This window comes from Hemitrygon akajei, chromosome 15 (genome assembly GCF_048418815.1).
Source record: "Hemitrygon akajei chromosome 15, sHemAka1.3, whole genome shotgun sequence".
NCBI classification, from domain to species: Eukaryota; Metazoa; Chordata; class Chondrichthyes; order Myliobatiformes; family Dasyatidae; genus Hemitrygon; species Hemitrygon akajei.
In genome coordinates, this window is record NC_133138.1 from 7609684 (window position 1) to 7627125 (window position 17442).

The window sequence follows — 17442 nt, forward strand, 5'->3', positions numbered from 1 at the left end:
GTTACTATCGATGCAATGCTCCTCAGACAGGATGAAGAGGTCAATACTCCCCAATGCCATTAGGCTTTACAATTCAACTGCCAGGACTTAAGAACTTTTTAAAAGCTATTATTAATGCTTTTTGAGATAGTGATTTAGATGCATATCATATTTTTTACTGAGTTAAGTATTGTATGTAATTAGTTTTGCTACAACAAGTGTATGGGACATTGGAAAAAAGTTGAATTTCCCCATGGGGATGAATAAAGTATCTATCTATCTATCTTCACTTTTACGAAAAAAGGCAGCGCGGCTGAGCAGGCTCCTCCCCCGGAAAAGCATTCTAGCCGCCATTGCTTAAACACGTGCCTGTGAGCTCTGTGCTTTATTTCGATTTATTTTGTGCATCCGTTAGCAAGATGAGTTCTAAGGGATCAGAAAAGCCTAAAAGAGCTCATAAGGGTGTTACACAGCGTAAACCTAGACATAATTAAGCTTTTTGATCATGGTGAATGAAGTCAGGACATTGTCCGCGCGTTGAACTTGCCTGCATCCACCATTTACACTATTTACACGCAGAGAGAAAGAATCTTGAAAGCTGCCGATGGTTTGTTCTGCTCATAGCAAAGTGGTCTCTTTTAGCTGGCATCCAATAATGGATAAAATGGAAAGTCTATTGCTTGAGTGGATTGATGGGTGTACAACTTAACTTAACTTAACTTTCCGTTAAGTTATCTTATACTTGAGGAGAAATCAGTCAGTCTTTTTAATAAGCTGGAACAGAAAGCACTGGACGGAGGAGATGAAAGTGTTGCAAAGGAGGAATTTAAAGGTGGTCATGGGTGGTTTGATCGGTTTCTGAGGCGAGGGCAGCTTCATAGCTTAACGTTTACTGGAGAGGGTGTTTCGGCTGATACTAAAGCTGCCGAAAAGTTCCTAGCAGAACTGAAGAAAATAGTTACAGAAGGTGGTTATTTATATAAGCAAGTGTTTAACTGTGACGAAACTGCAATTTATTGGAAAAAATTGCCGAGTAAGACATTTATTGCGATAGAAGAAACTGACGGATAAAGAGCTAATACACTTGCAAGAGGAAAGGATAACAATTGAAACCGAACGCAGTAGCCAACGGCCTGAAAGTGAAGTCATCCAGGAACTGAACATGAAGCAACTGTGTGAGATTTTCACTGCGACTGACAACGCTGCAATGATTGCAGAAAAGTATGACTTTAATTTTGAAAGGGTATGTAGGTTTAGGGCATATTTGCAGGATGGTTTGAGTGTTTACAAAGAACTGTATGATAGAAAAATGCACAAGGCTAAGCAATTAAGCATACTGTTGTTTTTCAAGCCTTCCACATCAGCCACAGCAGACAATGAACCTCGACCTTCGACAACGAGGCAGGCAGACATAGAAGACGTTAGTGACCTGCCTGCCCTGATGGAAACAGATGATGATGAGATGACACCCCAGTCTCCTGTACCTCCAACCACCCCAACCTCCGACGGCTCAGCCTAACACACCATAATCAGTGTGTTCGCTGTCTTCCTGATTCCGGTAAGTGAAACTACACTGTATATAAACACAAGGAAATCTGCAGATGCTGAAAATTCAAGCAACACACACAATATGCCGGTGGAACGCAGCAGGTCAAGCAGCATCTATAGGAAGAAGCACTGTCTTTGTCCTGACAAAGGGTCTCGGCTCAAAACGTCGACAGTGCTTCTTCCTATAGATGCTGCCTGGCCTGCTGCGTTCCACCAGCATTGTGTGTGTGTTGCTACACTGTATGTACATTATTTCTACTTTATATAGGCTGTGTATTTTTATATGTTATTTGGTATGATTTAGCAGCTTCATAGCTTAAAGTAGTGGTCACCAACCTTTTTAAGCCCAAGATCCCCTACCTTGGCCTTAATAAAAGGCGAGATCGACCCCAGATCAATTAGTTACATGCAAGCGCACTAGGACAGAAACGACCGGAAGTAAAACCCCGCAACCCGGAAGTAGAAATAATGCATAAACACCAGGGGTACCCACCATTTTTTTGCACCATGGACCGGTTTAATATTCTTGCGGACCAGCCGACGGGCGGGGGGGGGGGTTGTTAAACACGATGGGAATACAACAATACTCGAAGCAGGTTCCTTATGTCCAGTCTATTCCACAATTTAGTTTTCGTGGCTCTTGGCACTTAGCTGCTGTCCCGCACTGCTCATGTTTTTTTCCGCTGAAAAAACTCAGCGGCTTTGTCTTTAAGTGCAGGGTGCTTGGACACAGGGTACCGAAGCAGTTTTGAGGGCTTCATTGCCTCATTAGACAGCCTCCCGGCCCTAACTCCAGCCTCTGCCCGCCTGCTGCCAGACACCATGGCCAAGTGCGGTAGGTCATGGGTGGGATGAGAGGACAAGGTCAGGGCAGGAGATCCCCGTGCCAGGGCCACGGCAGTCGCAGTCCGGAGAGAGTGACCGACCAAGCGAGGAATGCAACAGGTTGCCCTAATACAATTTAAGGTTGTACATAGAGCTCATATGTCTAAGGATAAACTTGCTCGATTTTACTCTCATGTTAATCCAACCTGTGACAAATGTCATTCTGATGCTGCTTCATTGACCCATGTGTTTTGGTCTTGCCCTTGTTTACAAAATTACTGGAAAGATATTTTCAGTATTATTTCAAGAGTTCTGAATATCAATTTCCAACTGCATCCTTTTACTGCAATTTTTGGTTTACCAATGGTGGATAATAGTCGATTATCCTCTTCATCTCAACGAATGATTGCATTCGTTACATTAATGGCTAGAAGATCTATTTTATTGAATTGGAAAGAAATTAATCCTCCAACTATATTTCAGTGGTTTTCTCAAACTATCTCTTGTTTGAGCTTAGAAAAAATTAGGTGTTGTTTTTGATCCTTCAGTTAAATTTGAAGAAACTTGGAGACCATTTATTCAACATTTTCATAGGAGTTAAATTGTCTTTTCCTAAACCTCACTTTGATTATCCTTAATTATTTGGATGGAGGTTCAGAGTTATTGGCACTACTGTATGTACTTAACATTATGCAATGGCCCATGTTGGTTAGTGTTTTTTCCCCCTCTTTTTTTGGTTTTTTTTCCTTTTTGTTTCTTTTGTTCATAAATAACAAACTATGAGTTTGGGAGGCTATATATATTGATTATTATATATTTGAATGTCTACTTAAACTATTAATTATGTACTCTCAAACACTTTGTATTCATATTTCATTTATGTTTGTTTAAAAAATTAATAAAAAGATTTTTAAAAAAAGGAATGCGACAGGCCCGCGCCCGTCCCCCCTTGTAGGATCTATCAGCCGACTAAAGTTTGGCTCAATGGATGACTTTCAGTATATAGCAGCAAGGTAGCTGCTCTGCTACTTACGAAACCTTGAGCCCAAATTAGGTCGTCTGCGAATATTTTAGCACCAGGTTCCCCACGAACATTTGGTGTGGTAAACAGGTTTAGAGGCGGTGCCCATCTGTCTGAACTCCGAGCCAGTAGCATTGGCACTTCCCACTGGCCACGCTCCGGGCCAGTAGCATCAGCGGTTCTCGCTGGCCACACGAGACGAAGACTGGCGCGAGGGTATCACTGCGTTTAGGCGACTGATGACCTCGCGTGGGTTCAAGTTCAACAGTGGCCGTGACAGGGAATGAGGAAAGGTGCAGCTGACTCATATTGTTTCCTCGCGGCCCGGTGGTTGGGGACCACTGAAGTACACTGTGTCGTGCAGGGGAGCTATGCGCATGCGCACTGGGCAAAAAGAACAGAACTAAAACCCCGCAACCCGGAAACAATCTCTCAACAGTATTTGTGTATTTATTTTTCATTTTTTTGTTTCGGGATCTACTGGGAAAGTCTCAAAGATTGACCAGTCCATCGCGATCAGCGGGTTGGCGACCACTGGCTTAAAGGTTACTGCAGAGAGTTCTTCCGCTACACAGTGAGATTATAAACTACGCAGTGAGATTTTCGCTACGCTAGACAGTGCTGCAATAATTGCAGAAAAGTATTTCTACTTTATAGAGGCTGTGTATTTATCAGATCATTCCTGCTTTTACTATATGTTACTGTTATTTTAGGTTTTGTGTGTTATTTGGCATTATTTTGTAGGTTTTTTTTTGGGTCTGGGAATGCTCACAAATCTTTCCCATATAAATAAACATTTCGGCTTATGAACCGTTTCATAGGAACGCTCTACCTTCAGATAGCAGGGGTAACTTGTATACATCAACTCAAGATCAGTAGGGTTATGCTGAATTAGCAACAGCATTATGTGACAGAAGCACTGTCAACATTAAGAATAACACACAAAATGCTGGTCAGGCAGCATCTATGAAAATGAATAAACAGCTGATGATTGGGTCAAGGGGAAGGAGGGTAGATAAAAGGGGATAGGTGAAGCCAGATGGGTAGGAAAGGTAGAAGACAGGAGAGGAAGGAATACAATAGGAGTGTTCCATAGGAGAAAGGGAAGGAGAGGGGAGGGAATGATTTCATATATTGGAAGGACAATTGATGTTCATGCCATCAGGTTGGAGGCTACCCAGATTGACTACAAGGTGTTGCTCCTCCACCTCATCATGCCACAACAGGAGACCATGGACTGAGATCTCAGAACAGGAATGGGGATCAGAATCATAATGTTTGGCCACCCAGAAGTTGTGCTTTAGGCAGATGGAGCAGAGGTGCTCAAAGAAGTGGCCCTCCACTTTATGATGGGTCTTACCAAACTTGAGAAGGGCGCATCAGGAGCACCGTACACAACAGACAATCCCAGCAAATTTGCTAGTGAAGTGTTCCCTCACCTGGAAGGACTGCTTGGGGCCCTAGCGGAGAACATCTCTGATGTTCTGGAAAGGAAAGCTGCATCCTGAGAATAGATGCAGCAGAGATGAAGGAACCGAGAAAAGAGAACAGCATCTTTACAGGAGACAGGGTGGGAAGAGGTATAGTCAATATAACTGTGGGAATCAATAGACTTAATAAAAGATGTCAGTCCATACTTTGTCTCCAGAAATGGAGACAGAGAGAAAGGGGAGGGAGGCCAGGAAAATCCACATTGTGATAGGAGAAATCAAACTCCCAAATACAAATGAAACTAACAAATGTGCAGTTGAAAGCAAACATCTAAAATGCATAATTAAGACAATCTAAACTAATTTCTGTAACTAAAATTCAGCAAATTATAACAAGATAGTAACTTGCTCTTCAGGCAGATATTAAACTACATTAAAAGCCTAACAGAGAGATTCAGTGCAAGTCTCAACCCAACTGATCTTGAACTGCAATGAACAGTTAAGTGTCAAAACTTGCAGTAAAAATTAAATAAGTATTATTAGCCTGTATATAAGATATAAGCAAATCTTAAGCACTATTTTGTATCTTTAGCGGAAACAAATTTCAATCTCTAACAAGCTACCTATCAAAATATGCATGTTCTGAGTATGAACATCCATGAATTGATATTGCTATGCAAGTTATGAAATAAGTGAAGGATCAGGAACTCTTGTCAATATTCACAAATATCTAGATGTGCATTAAAATACTTGTCTGGAGAACCCATATTTACTGCCTTTGCCCCAACTGGCATCTCAATTGAACTGTGTAACTAAGGAACATTGACTTGAATCATAAAAGTAAGACATCTGCATAATCCTGCTCCCCTAAATCAATGTGCCCTAATATAGAAGTGTTTTTGTTGGACTTTTAGATTTGACCACAGAAGATCAATTTACTTCTCTCTCCTTGAGCAACTCTAGTTCCATCCACTGGTAGCCTATCCATTAATTCAATCATCTCTATCAAATACTCTCGTAGGCAGGTGAGCTCTTCCAGATTCCAATTACATGCTGAGTGGAAGTGTTTTTTCCATATTTCACTCTTAATTCTGTTTGTCATGATTTTATACTTTTACTTCAAATTTTTGACACCTCCAATGAAAACAGCTTTCTATTATCCATCTTCTCCAGACCATTCACTATTTTTTTTATATACTACTGAATCTCTGCTCAGCCTTCTCCCCTCAAGAAAACAGTTCCAGCCTCTCCAAACTACCCTTGCAACAGTAGGGCCTCACTCAGGAACCATTCTCTCATATTCTTCCTACAAATGTAATGAGATAAGATTGGACTAGTGTTTTATAAAGATTCAGCATACTTACCTGCATTGTTACGTACCCATGTAAGCTTAATGAACATAGCCCCATCTTTCATTTAGGGACAATACAGTTTTCTGCATTTAACTGAATTCTGTGGCTTTAGGCATTTGATTTCTGACTGTGCGTCAGTGATCCATTAGTAACATTAGCTCAGCTTGTTGTTCCCCTGCCCTTAATTCTCTTAAGTGGAGGTCATACCTGCCCTGACTGCCTGGCATATCTTTCTGTTCTGCGTTTTGCAATTTCAACATCTTTTTATTCATGCTCTCTGTCAAACTGCTCCTATTCATTAATTAACCAGAAAAACTTTGTATATACAGTTGCAAGAAAAAGTTTGCAATTACCTGGTTTTCTGCATTCATTACACATAAAATGTGGTCTGATCTTCAACTAAGTGACAAAAATAGACAATCTGCCTAAACTAGTAACATAAAAACAAAAGTACTCCTTCTCGTCCATACTGAGTACACCATTTAAGCAATCAAAGTCTAGGTTCAAAAATGTTTGTGAACCTCTAGGGTAATGCCTTCTACAAAAGCTATTTGGAGTCAGGTACTCCAATCAATGAGACCAGTTCGGAGGTATGGCTCTGCTCTATTTAAAAAAAAGATACACAAAGTCAGGTTACTGACAGGGCCTGCTCTCAAGAAAGATCTGTTTATATGCACACTTTCAGAGGACCTTAGAAGAATTGCAGGGATGCATGAAGCGAGAAAAGGTTACAAAATCATTTCTAAAGATCGGAGTGTTCATAAGTCACAGTTAGAGAAACTGTCTACAAATGGAGGAAACTCAGTACTGCTGCCACTCTCCCCAAGTATGGACATCCTGAAAAGATCAGACCAAGAGCACAACGTGCAATACCGAAGTGAAAAAGAATTCAAGGGTTACAGCAAAAGACCTGCAGAAATCCCTAGAACTTGCTAAAGTCTCTGTTCATGTGTCCACTATAAGAAAACAGTGTTCATGGAAGGACACCACTGCTGTCCAAAAAAGATATTGCTGCACATCTCAAGTTTGCAAAAGACTACCTGGATGGTCCAACAATGCTTCTGAGACAACATTCTGAGGAAAGATGAGACAAAAGTTGAACTTTTTGTCAGAGATGCACACCACTATTTGGAGGGAAAAAGGGTACTGCACATCAACAACAAAACCTCATCCCCACTGTGAAGCAAGGTGGAAGGAGCATTATGGTTTGGGGCTGCTTTGTCACCTCAGGTTCTGGACAGCTTGAAATCGTTGCGGGGGCAATGAATTCAAAATTGTATCAAGGCATTTTACAGGCAAATACGAGGGCAGCAGTTTGCCATTAGAAGTTGAATGATGCAACACAACAATGATCCACAACACAAGAGTGAATCAACGACAGAATGGTTTAAAAAGAAGAAAATTTGTGTTTTGGAATGGCCAAGTCAGAGTCCAGACCTTAAGCCAATTGAGATGCTGTGGCATGACCTGAAGAGGGCTGCTCAGGCAAGTTACCCCAGAAATGTTGATGAACCAAAACAGTTCTGTGTAGAGGGATTGACTAAAATTGTGCAAGTCTGATCAGCAGCTACAGGAAACGCCTGACAGGGGTTATTTCTGCTAAAGGAGGTTCTACCAGTTATTAAATACAAGGGTTCACATATTTTTTCCAGCCTAGACTGTGAACGATTAACAATAAAGTCATGAAAAGTACAACTGTTCATGTGTTATTAGTTTAGGCAGATTGTGTTTGTCTATTACTGTGACTTAGTTGAAGATTATACCTCATATTATGAGTAAGCAATGCAAAAAAACAGGTAATCGCAAAGTTTTTCTTGCAACTATAGCTCATCACCAATAGACAATAGGAGCAGGAGTAGGTCATTCGGCCCTTTGAGCCAGCACCACCATTCAATGTGACCTTGGCTGATCTTAAAAATAAGTACCCCGTTCCTGCCTTCTCCCCATATCCCCTGACTCTGCTATCTTTAAGAGCTCTATCTGTGTAGTCATCCAGAGTCTTCAGAGTCATCCTGCATTTAAACCCGCAGCCATCCCCTTCCCCAGTCCTAGTTCAGTGTGTCACTTCTCTTCTTCACAGTTCTGATGAGGGGGTCTTCACATTCCCACCTTCCCACAGAGTATTTTCAACATTTCCTGTTTTTAGTTTCACATTTCACACAAAGTTAGAAATTGTGCTTGCACCTCCAAGTCTAGATATTAACTGGGAAGGGGAATGGATACATTCTTAGAAAATGGTGATTTAGTTTTTCTGTCATGTGCGTGACAGAGCCACGTCATCTGCATGTACATCAAGAAATGCAAGTTGCTGAAAAATTTTTTTGGGTTGACTTATCTATCTTTCTCCTTATGCAAACTTCCATGGCAATGAATTTTACTCGGAAGTAATATCTGAAGGTTTTGTGTAGCGATTTGCAAATTCCAAGGGTAAATTTTTTTCACACAAATGGTTGCAACAGGGAATCGAGAAGCACTGACTATACATAAAACAATCCAAATTATTAAACCACAAGGATATTCTTATTCAGTTTACTATTCATTCATTGAAAGAAACATTATGAAAAGTTAAAAAACCTTCCCAGCCCCTTCCATTAGAACACTGGCACGATTGCCTGGTGACAATCACAGGTAGTTGACAATCATCCCCAACATCAGTAAGCTTTCATTCCCATTGGTCATAGGAACACAGATGCCACAATCATTCACTTTCTACTGGTAAGCAAGTCTGTGAGCAATGCAGCACAATACCATTTTGTGACAATGTTACAAGCTACATAGTTCAGGAAATAGCTAGTCAGCACTTTGTACTGTTTCAATTCCTTTACATTTTTGCTTTAAACTGAATACTTCAAAAGGGAAGTTGGTTTCATTACAGTGGATTCCAGTTAATTGGGACACATCAGGACCAGTAGATTTTGGCACAATTAAGCAGCTGCCCCAAATAGCCAAAGTTTCATGGAGATATTTTAAAAGGTATAAAAAAAACCAACTACCGTTTAACTGAGTAACAAATTATGTATTGAAATGAAATACAAAACACATTAGAACAGTGCCAATGCTACTGGTGGTCGCCCATCATATTTGACAATGATAGGTCACCTGTGCAGAGAGTTTTAAAGTGGAAAAGCCGATGCTTTGGGGCAGTTACACTCTCTCAACCTCAGAAGTCTGGGTCCAATGGTATGAGTGGTCCTCATCACTGGGGTCTTCCTTGGTTGCAGTGGACAACCATGACTTATATCCCTTGGTCATGCCCTTCACACTCTGTGCAGCGTTGCAGAGTTGCACTCCCGGTCACTGGATCTCACCGTAGATCTCATCCCAGTCTGCCATGGCTAACTTTGCATGGGAGGACAGGCATGTCCCTATCTCACAGGGGTACGAGACCCACCAGCAACCCTCACCTAGTTTAGCCCGCCTGTCAAAGCGGTGTACCGGGGTATGGCCACTGTTGTATGTAAACAGCTAATTGGAGCCACAGCTGAGAGTTGAGTGCCCAGTGATATACAAAGGTAATATTCAGAATGATTGTCGACACCTTCAAATTCTTCATAGTTCCTAACTTGTTGAAGTAGTGAAATGGTTTCATTTTCACTCCTGTCTATTTCTGGCACGAATGCTTGAAAACACAGTGAGCAAAATAGTTTGGAAATGTTTCACTGCTTATTTCTAACAAACTATCGGTGACAAAAGTAACCGCTTTTTAAAACTCAAAAACACACATCTGACTCTATTTAAAAACGGTTAGCTCTAACGGCCACACAAGCGTATGTGGCTGACGATAGAAACTACTCAGCAATAGTCTGCTGTCCCAATTTAAGTGGCATAGTGTATTAAATCAGCAAAGGGAGTCCCTGCTATTTCCTCAATTTTTGTTCTTTAAGAGTTGTCCCAAATAAGCGGCTGCATCAATTAACCGGAATCTGTCATACATACTCTGAATTTCTTAAGTAATCTTCAAAAGATGAAACAGCCCCATTTCATTAAGTCATGGAAAAAGTTAATTATTTCTTGAATTTGGGAAAGCTTGAGAGTATGACCGTATACCATGTTGAGATCATTTGTAAAGACATCAGTGTTGTTTAAAACCAAAATGATCTGTTCTCTCCAAAAGCAGTGCCAGCAAATTATGTGAAAATCCTCTGATTAGCAACATGTACTGTACTCAGTAAAAACACAGCATTATTGTTATTACATGATTGATCCCCCAACTTCACTTTGGAGAAATTCCATACATCTATCAAATGTTAATGCTTAGATATGCAACACAATCAAAGGAAAATAAGGTGAAACAGGCAGTCAGCCCCACAAGCCTATCCCACCATTCAATTTGGTAATGCTTCATCCAAATCCAGCTTCAACAACTCCTGCCAGGAATAACACTGTACTTTAATTCTAAAGCAAAATTAGAGTTTTTTGGAAGATGAGGGCATCTCCACGACTGAAAGGAAGAACAAAATCCCTCAGCACTCCTTTTTTTTAAAATCCCTAGCCACACCATCGATATTTCACGTGGAAAACAACGCATAAATTTTATCTTACCTTGGTTTGCATAATTCTGAGTTAGAGGCCTTCCAGACATATTACCATACTGATAGGGTATTGCTGGCTTTGGACCTGCCATTCCATAGGAGGCAGAGGTGGCCACTGGAGGCATATGCCCCTGACCAATTCCTTCAGTTGAAACAATGTGATTTTTTTGTATCCCTGCTGGAGGGTGGCTAACAGGGTGGGATTGTTGTGGAGGACCAAACTGCCAGTTTGATTGTGGAAGGGGTGAGGCTCTAGGTGGAACAGCATTGGCAGACGGTGGTGCAAATGAACTTTGAGAAGACAGTGGCATTCTTGAGTAAGATCCTGGATATGCAGCCATAGAAGCACTCTGTACACCAGCAGAGCTCCCCTTCTGTAAGATGTTAGCATTTAGTGAAGGTCTGCTGACAGTCTGTCCCACACTTTGAATATTACCAACAGGCTGAAGATTTTGTTGATATTCATAATTATATTGTTCAACAGGGACCTGTGGAAAGTTCTTTGCTGGCAATTGTTGCATATGTGGTGGTTGAGGAACCACATTATACCCTTGCTCAGAGGGAACGGAAGAATTTTGACTCATCAATTGATTTGGACCAGGACCTGAGGGAAAAAAAAACAAAGAAATATTAGAACACCATTCTTATATTTACAAAACAGACCTAGCTGTACTTAACCTACAAGGGAAATTGCTTCTGGAATCTTGCTTGTCTCAGAAAAATTTGAAATTGTTAAGATACAAGAGGTAAAAGATTTTAGCTTAATTGCAGCTTAGCAGAAAATCACAACTAAATGCTTTTGCAAAGTGGCACAAGTTAAAACAGCAACTTTATAGAAGTTCAATTCACAAAATTATTAGATTTCTTAAATAATGAACACTACATATTGCCAACTACATCTTATAAAATTCAAAGTACGTATTTCTACCAGGGCTATTATTTAAGCATACGCCAATAAAAGTTTACTCTCTGAAATCTGCAGAGAGGACAGCTCTTATCAGAAACACCAAAAAATGTGGTTAATAGCCAATAAGATGAATACAGTTTTTATCTTTTAGTGAAAACACTGACTTTTATGGCAGAAACAAGACTATATCACATCACATTGAAGCCAGAACAACAATAATTCTTTCAAGATTTGGATGTATTTAAATTATAACAAATAGCTTTCATATCCATTTATAATTTTGGTTTTCTAATTAATGAATGACTGTGATACAAGTTCCAGTTTGAAATAAACAGAATATGGTGTGGAGTGAGAAATCAGATGCTAGAACTTGACATGGCTTCCCTTGATTGCCTTTTATTCCAAAACGTGTCTCCAAGTTGAAGATTTTGAATAGCACAAACTGTATTAAAAATTTGTTGAACATCAAGTGATGAAGTACCATCTCTAAAGGTAAGCTGTATGAGACATTTAAAAATCTGATACTTATGACACAAGATGTAAAGCACCAACTTCTTGAAAACTTATTTGGAAAGGTTGATCAAATTAACCCAGTTCAAATGTCTAATCAGTTAACATACTATTCTAATCAACAATCTGCACAGCAAGTGTCATATTTAACCAGGCCGCTAGTAAATCAGTAACTGTCAAAAAGCAATTATCTTAACCTTTCACCAATTTTATCTCTACAAAGAGACAAGTTCCCTTTAATATCATTCAAAAGAACATCAGTTCATCACTTGCCCTCTACAAAGTGCTATTTACTTACTACAAGGACAAACAGTACAACTCATCTCATGCCAGTGTAGTACATTTCTGGGGTATGAGGGGTTAAATAACAAAGGTAACAACTTTTGTCAACTTTCCCTTCCCAATGTCACAGCAAAACCGCACACTATGGGCCAAAGTGTGGGTTTTCCATTGTAGACACAACTAAACCAATGAAGAAATTTATTTACAATAAGTTTATTTACAAAAACTTTTCACCCGAGCAATCAATCGTGCATTTGATTGTAACAAACAGAAAAATAAAACTTCATTATCCCAGGAAAAGATAGGGCTTTTCCACAAGTGAAGCTGAGACAATAATTACCATTTTTTAAACTGTGTTGTGTTCTTATTAACACTAAGAGGTGATGCACTGAAGATTCAATGTTTATTTAAAGCATATTAAAAATACAGATAACTTGATGTCCATAAGCTTAGCCTGGCTTTTCTGCAATATTTATGCAGGAAAGAAACTTACTTTAAAAATTAAATTTTGACATTATGACAAAAGTAAGCAAAATTTCAATCTTATCTCACCCAGGAACTGGAGCTTGCACCTCAATCAACACAGCCAAAGTGGGCAAAAGAACATTCACCAAAAGACAAAAAGGTATGAGTTTTAGAGTGATAGTTTTTTTCTATAATCTGAAAGTACTAAAAAAATACTGAAATGCTTACTGTAATACAGAAGGGCAGTCACTGGCTAGTGGTATGATATCATCAAAACTGTTTGGTCATGGTACAGAAACCCTTGGGTTTTGAAGTTTTCATTTTAGTTTTGAGAGTTCTAATGCTTCCTGTTCACTCTGTAAACAAGGCTACCATTTATTGAAAGCCCAATTCAAAATACCATACAGGGAGAATGTCTGAAGTAAAAACAGATTAATTCTGAAGATACTCAGCAACTCAGGGAGCATCAGTAGAAAGGAGTAAAGTTAATGTTTTAGATCAATGACCTTTCATCTCTAAACTATCCTGTCATTTTCGATGACACATCATCAGATCAAAGTCTGAGAGGTTGATGATGAAACATATCAATTCCTGCCTGAGAAGCAACTTGGATCCACTCCAATTTGCCTACTGGAGCAACAGGTCCACAGCAGATGCTATTTCATTGGCTCTTCACTCAATCCTGGAACATCTGGACAGCAAAGACACATACATAAGGATGCTCTAATTGACTACAGCTCAGCATTCAATACCATCATCCCCTTAAAACTAATCAATAAACTTCAAGACCTTGGCCTCAATACATCCTTCTGCAATTGGATTCTCGATTTCCTCACTTGCAGACCCCTATCATTTTCGACTGGCAACAACATCTCCTCTGCAATTTCCATCAGTGCAGGTACACCACAAGGCTGTGCACTTAGCCCCTTGCTCTACTCACTTTACACTTATGACTGTGTGGCTAACACAGCTCCAAAGCCATATTTAAGTTTGCCAACAATTGTTGGCCGAATCAAAAGTGGTGACAAATCAGCACACAGGAGGCAGACTGAAAATCTGGCAGAGTGGTGCCACAACAACCTCTTACTCAACACCAGCAAGACCAAGGAGCTGATTTTTGACCTCAGGAGGAGGAAACTGGAGATCTGTGAGCGAGTTCTCTTCGAGGAAATCAGGAAGGAGAGGGTCCGCAACGTTAAATTCCTCGGCGTTATCATCTCAGAGGATCTGTCCTGGGCACCTATGGACTCACTTTCAAGGACTCTTTATCTCATGCTCTCGATATGTATTGCTTATTTATTACCTTTAGCATTTGCCCAGTTTGTTGTCTGTAGATACTGGTTGTGTGTCCATCCTGTTGGGCGAGCTGCTTCATTGATTCTATTACGGTTCTTGGATTTACTGAGCATGCCCGCAAGAAAATGAATCTCGGGGATTTATATAGTGGCAGGTATGCACTTTGATAATAAAGTTACTTTGAACTGTTTTCACCTGCACAGATGCATATAATCTGCTGTACAAGGTCAGCAGTTTGTGTTTTAATCTAAGGGAAATATTTTCTTCCAAATTACAATGAGACCAAACGGGACACTAGAAATGGCCTCACTCCCATCACTATTACAAGCAATACACACAAAATACTGGAGGAACTAAGCAGGCCAGATAGCATCTATGGAAGTGTACAGTCAATGCTTCTGGCTGAGGCCCTTTATCTGGATTGAAGCATTTCCTTTCCTTAGATGCTGCCTGGCCTGCTGAGTTCTGCCAGCATTTTGTGTGTGCTGCTTTGATTTTCTTGTTTGTGATTGGATCACTATTACCAAGACTTCTTTTCTTTGGTACAAATGCATTATATAACAGTCAATTTGAACTGAGCACAGTACACAGCTGATAACGTTAAATATAAATCAAATAATCTATTTTTGGCCTAATACCAAAAGTTTTAATTTCCTTCTTTAAATAATTCCATGGGATTTTATCTCAACTTTCCTCAAGCAAGCTAACACTTAAGTAAATTGGAAACAGCTATATAAAGATACTTTACTTTATTGTACACTCTAGTATCAATTGTTTGGTGACAATCATCATAGTGATATTTGATTCTGCGCTTTGTGTTCCCTGGAATACAAATCGAAGTGAATATAATAAAAATTTAAATTATAAATCATAATTAGAAAATAGAAAAGGGAAAGTAAGGTAGTGCAAGTCAGGTCCGGATATTTGGAAGGTACGGCCCAGATCCGTTCAGCAGTCTTATCACAGTTGGAAAGAAGCTGTTCCCAAATTTGGCCATACGAATCTTCAAGCTCCTGAACCTTCTCCTGGAGGGGAGAGGGACAAAAAGTGTGTTGACTGGGTGGGACTTATCCTTGATTATCCTGGCAGCACTGCTCCAACAGCGTGCGGTGTAAAGTGAGTCCAAGGATGGAAGATTGGTTTGTGTGATGTGCTGGGCTATGTTCATGATCTTCTGCAGCTTCTTCCGGTCTTGGACAGGACAACTTCCATACCAGGTTGTGATGCACCCTAGAAGAATGCTTTCTACGGTGCATCTATAAAAATTAGTGAGGGTTTTAGGGGACAGGCCAAATTTCTTCAGCTTTCTCAGGAAGTAAAGGCGCTGGTGGGCCTTCTTGGCAGTGGACTCTGCTTGGTTAGACAAGTCAGGTCATTTGTGATATTCACACCGAGGAACTTAAAGCTTTTGACCTGTTCCACCTGCGCACTACCGATGTAGATGGGGTTGTGCGGTCCACTACTCCTTCTGAAGTCAACAACCAATTCCTTCGTCTTGCTGACGTTGAGGGTTAGGTTATTGTCTTCGCACCATGCCACCAGGTTCTTAATTTCCTCTCTGTACTCAGACTCATCATTACCCAAGATACGGCCTACAATTGTGGTGTCATCAGCAAACTTATATATTGAGTTCGATGGAAACTTGGCTACACAATCATGGGTGTACAGTGAGTACCGCAGGGGGCTGAGTACACAGCCTTGTGTGACACCAGTGCTCAGAGTGATTGTAGAGGAGAACTTGTCCCGTATTTTTACAGCCTGCGTCCTGTCTGTGAGGAAGCTGAAAATCCAACTGCAGATCTGAGTGCTAAGACCCAGGTTCTGGAGCTTAGGAATCAGTTTATTTGGAATGATGGTATTAAAGGCAGAGCTGTAGTCAATGAAAAGGAGCCTTACATATGCGTCTTTATTCCCCAGGTGTTCTAAGGAGGAATGTAGTGCCAGAGAGATGGCATCTGCCGTTGACCTGTTGCGCCGGTAAACGAATTGCAAAGCGTCGAGGTTGACCGGTAGGGCTATGGTTGATGTGTGCCGTAACCAATTGCTCAAAGCACTTCATAGCAATTGATGTCAGAGCCACAGGTCAATAGTCATTCAGGCACGCCACCTTGCTTTTCTTCGGCACCGGGATTATCGTTGCCTTCTTAAAACACGAGGGGATCTTAGACTGAAGCAGGGAGCAGTTGAAGATGTCAGCAAACACTCCAGCTAGCTCGCTTGCACAGGCCTGGAGAACCCGTCCCGGGACACCATCTGGGTCCGTTGCCTTCCTTGGATTTATCTTCAGGTAGGCATCCTTGACTGCTGTGTAGCAGTGGTCAAGTATATTCAGGCCTCTAGTGGAGCAGTGAAACAGGTTGGTATAACTTTGGCAGCACCTTTCTGAGGTTGGCCTGGTTAAAGTCCCCGACTGTAATGAGCAAAGCCTCCGGATACCTGGTCTCAAGTTCACTGATGTTGGCATACAGTGTATTCACAGCACACTCCACGTCCGCCTGGGAGGGAATGTAGACCGCTGTCAGTATGACCAAGGTGAATTCCCGTGGCAGATAATAGGGACGACACTTCACTGACAGATGTTCCAGGTCCGGAGTGCAGGAGCTTGTCAGTGCCACTGTGTCTGAGCACCAAGCAGTGTTGATCAGTAGGCAGACTCCACCTCCCTTCGTCTTGCCTGAAGACGCCGTGTGGTCCATCCGATGGATCGAAAATCCCTCTGGTCGGATGGCACAGTAGGGGGTGGCAAGGGAGAGCCAGGTCTCAGTGAAACAGAATACACAGCAGTTCTGCATCTCTCTGCAGTAGGTGAGTCTCCCTTTAAGATCATCCACCTTGTTCTCTATGGCTTGCACATTAGCTAGTAACCCTAAAGCCCCTCCACTTCAATCTGACCAGCAGCCCAGCTCTTTTCCTATGCTTCCTCGGTAATTTGTGCATCTTTCCAGGTTTCCATCGATGCAGTGTGTTGTTGGCAGCTCTTTGACGTTGGTGAACGCGTCCCGCGGGGATCGATCGGTGGGTCGTGTCGTCGGGCACTCCGTGTCGGGCCGAGTGACGGGGGAGGCTCCGCTGCCACTTCCAACTGTCGGGGCCCGGGCTATTGGTAGTGTCGGGCCCCGAAGCCGGCACTTAATCCTGGAGGGCCGGGCTGCCGGCTGAAACAAGACCGTGAACCGAGTCACAGTTGCGAAGGCCTCACTTCTGGCAGCTGTGGATAGCCACCAAAAGACCTGGCCTCGCTGATCGGGTCCAGGCATGGTCTGGAGTTGACGAAGCAATTCTGGCGCATCGATCT

General features: G+C 41.4%; 1 protein-coding gene across 1 annotated transcript in view; it reads right to left on the reverse strand.

Moving 5' to 3' along the window:
* Positions 1 to 17442, reverse strand: part of LOC140739145 (protein transport protein Sec24A-like) — a 69510-nt gene that overhangs the window by 48965 nt on the left and 3103 nt on the right. Inside the window, exon 2 of the mRNA XM_073067125.1 lies at positions 10698 to 11291. Coding sequence (XP_072923226.1) covers positions 10698 to 11291 — 594 coding nt within the window. The remainder of the gene's footprint in view (positions 1 to 10697; positions 11292 to 17442) is intronic.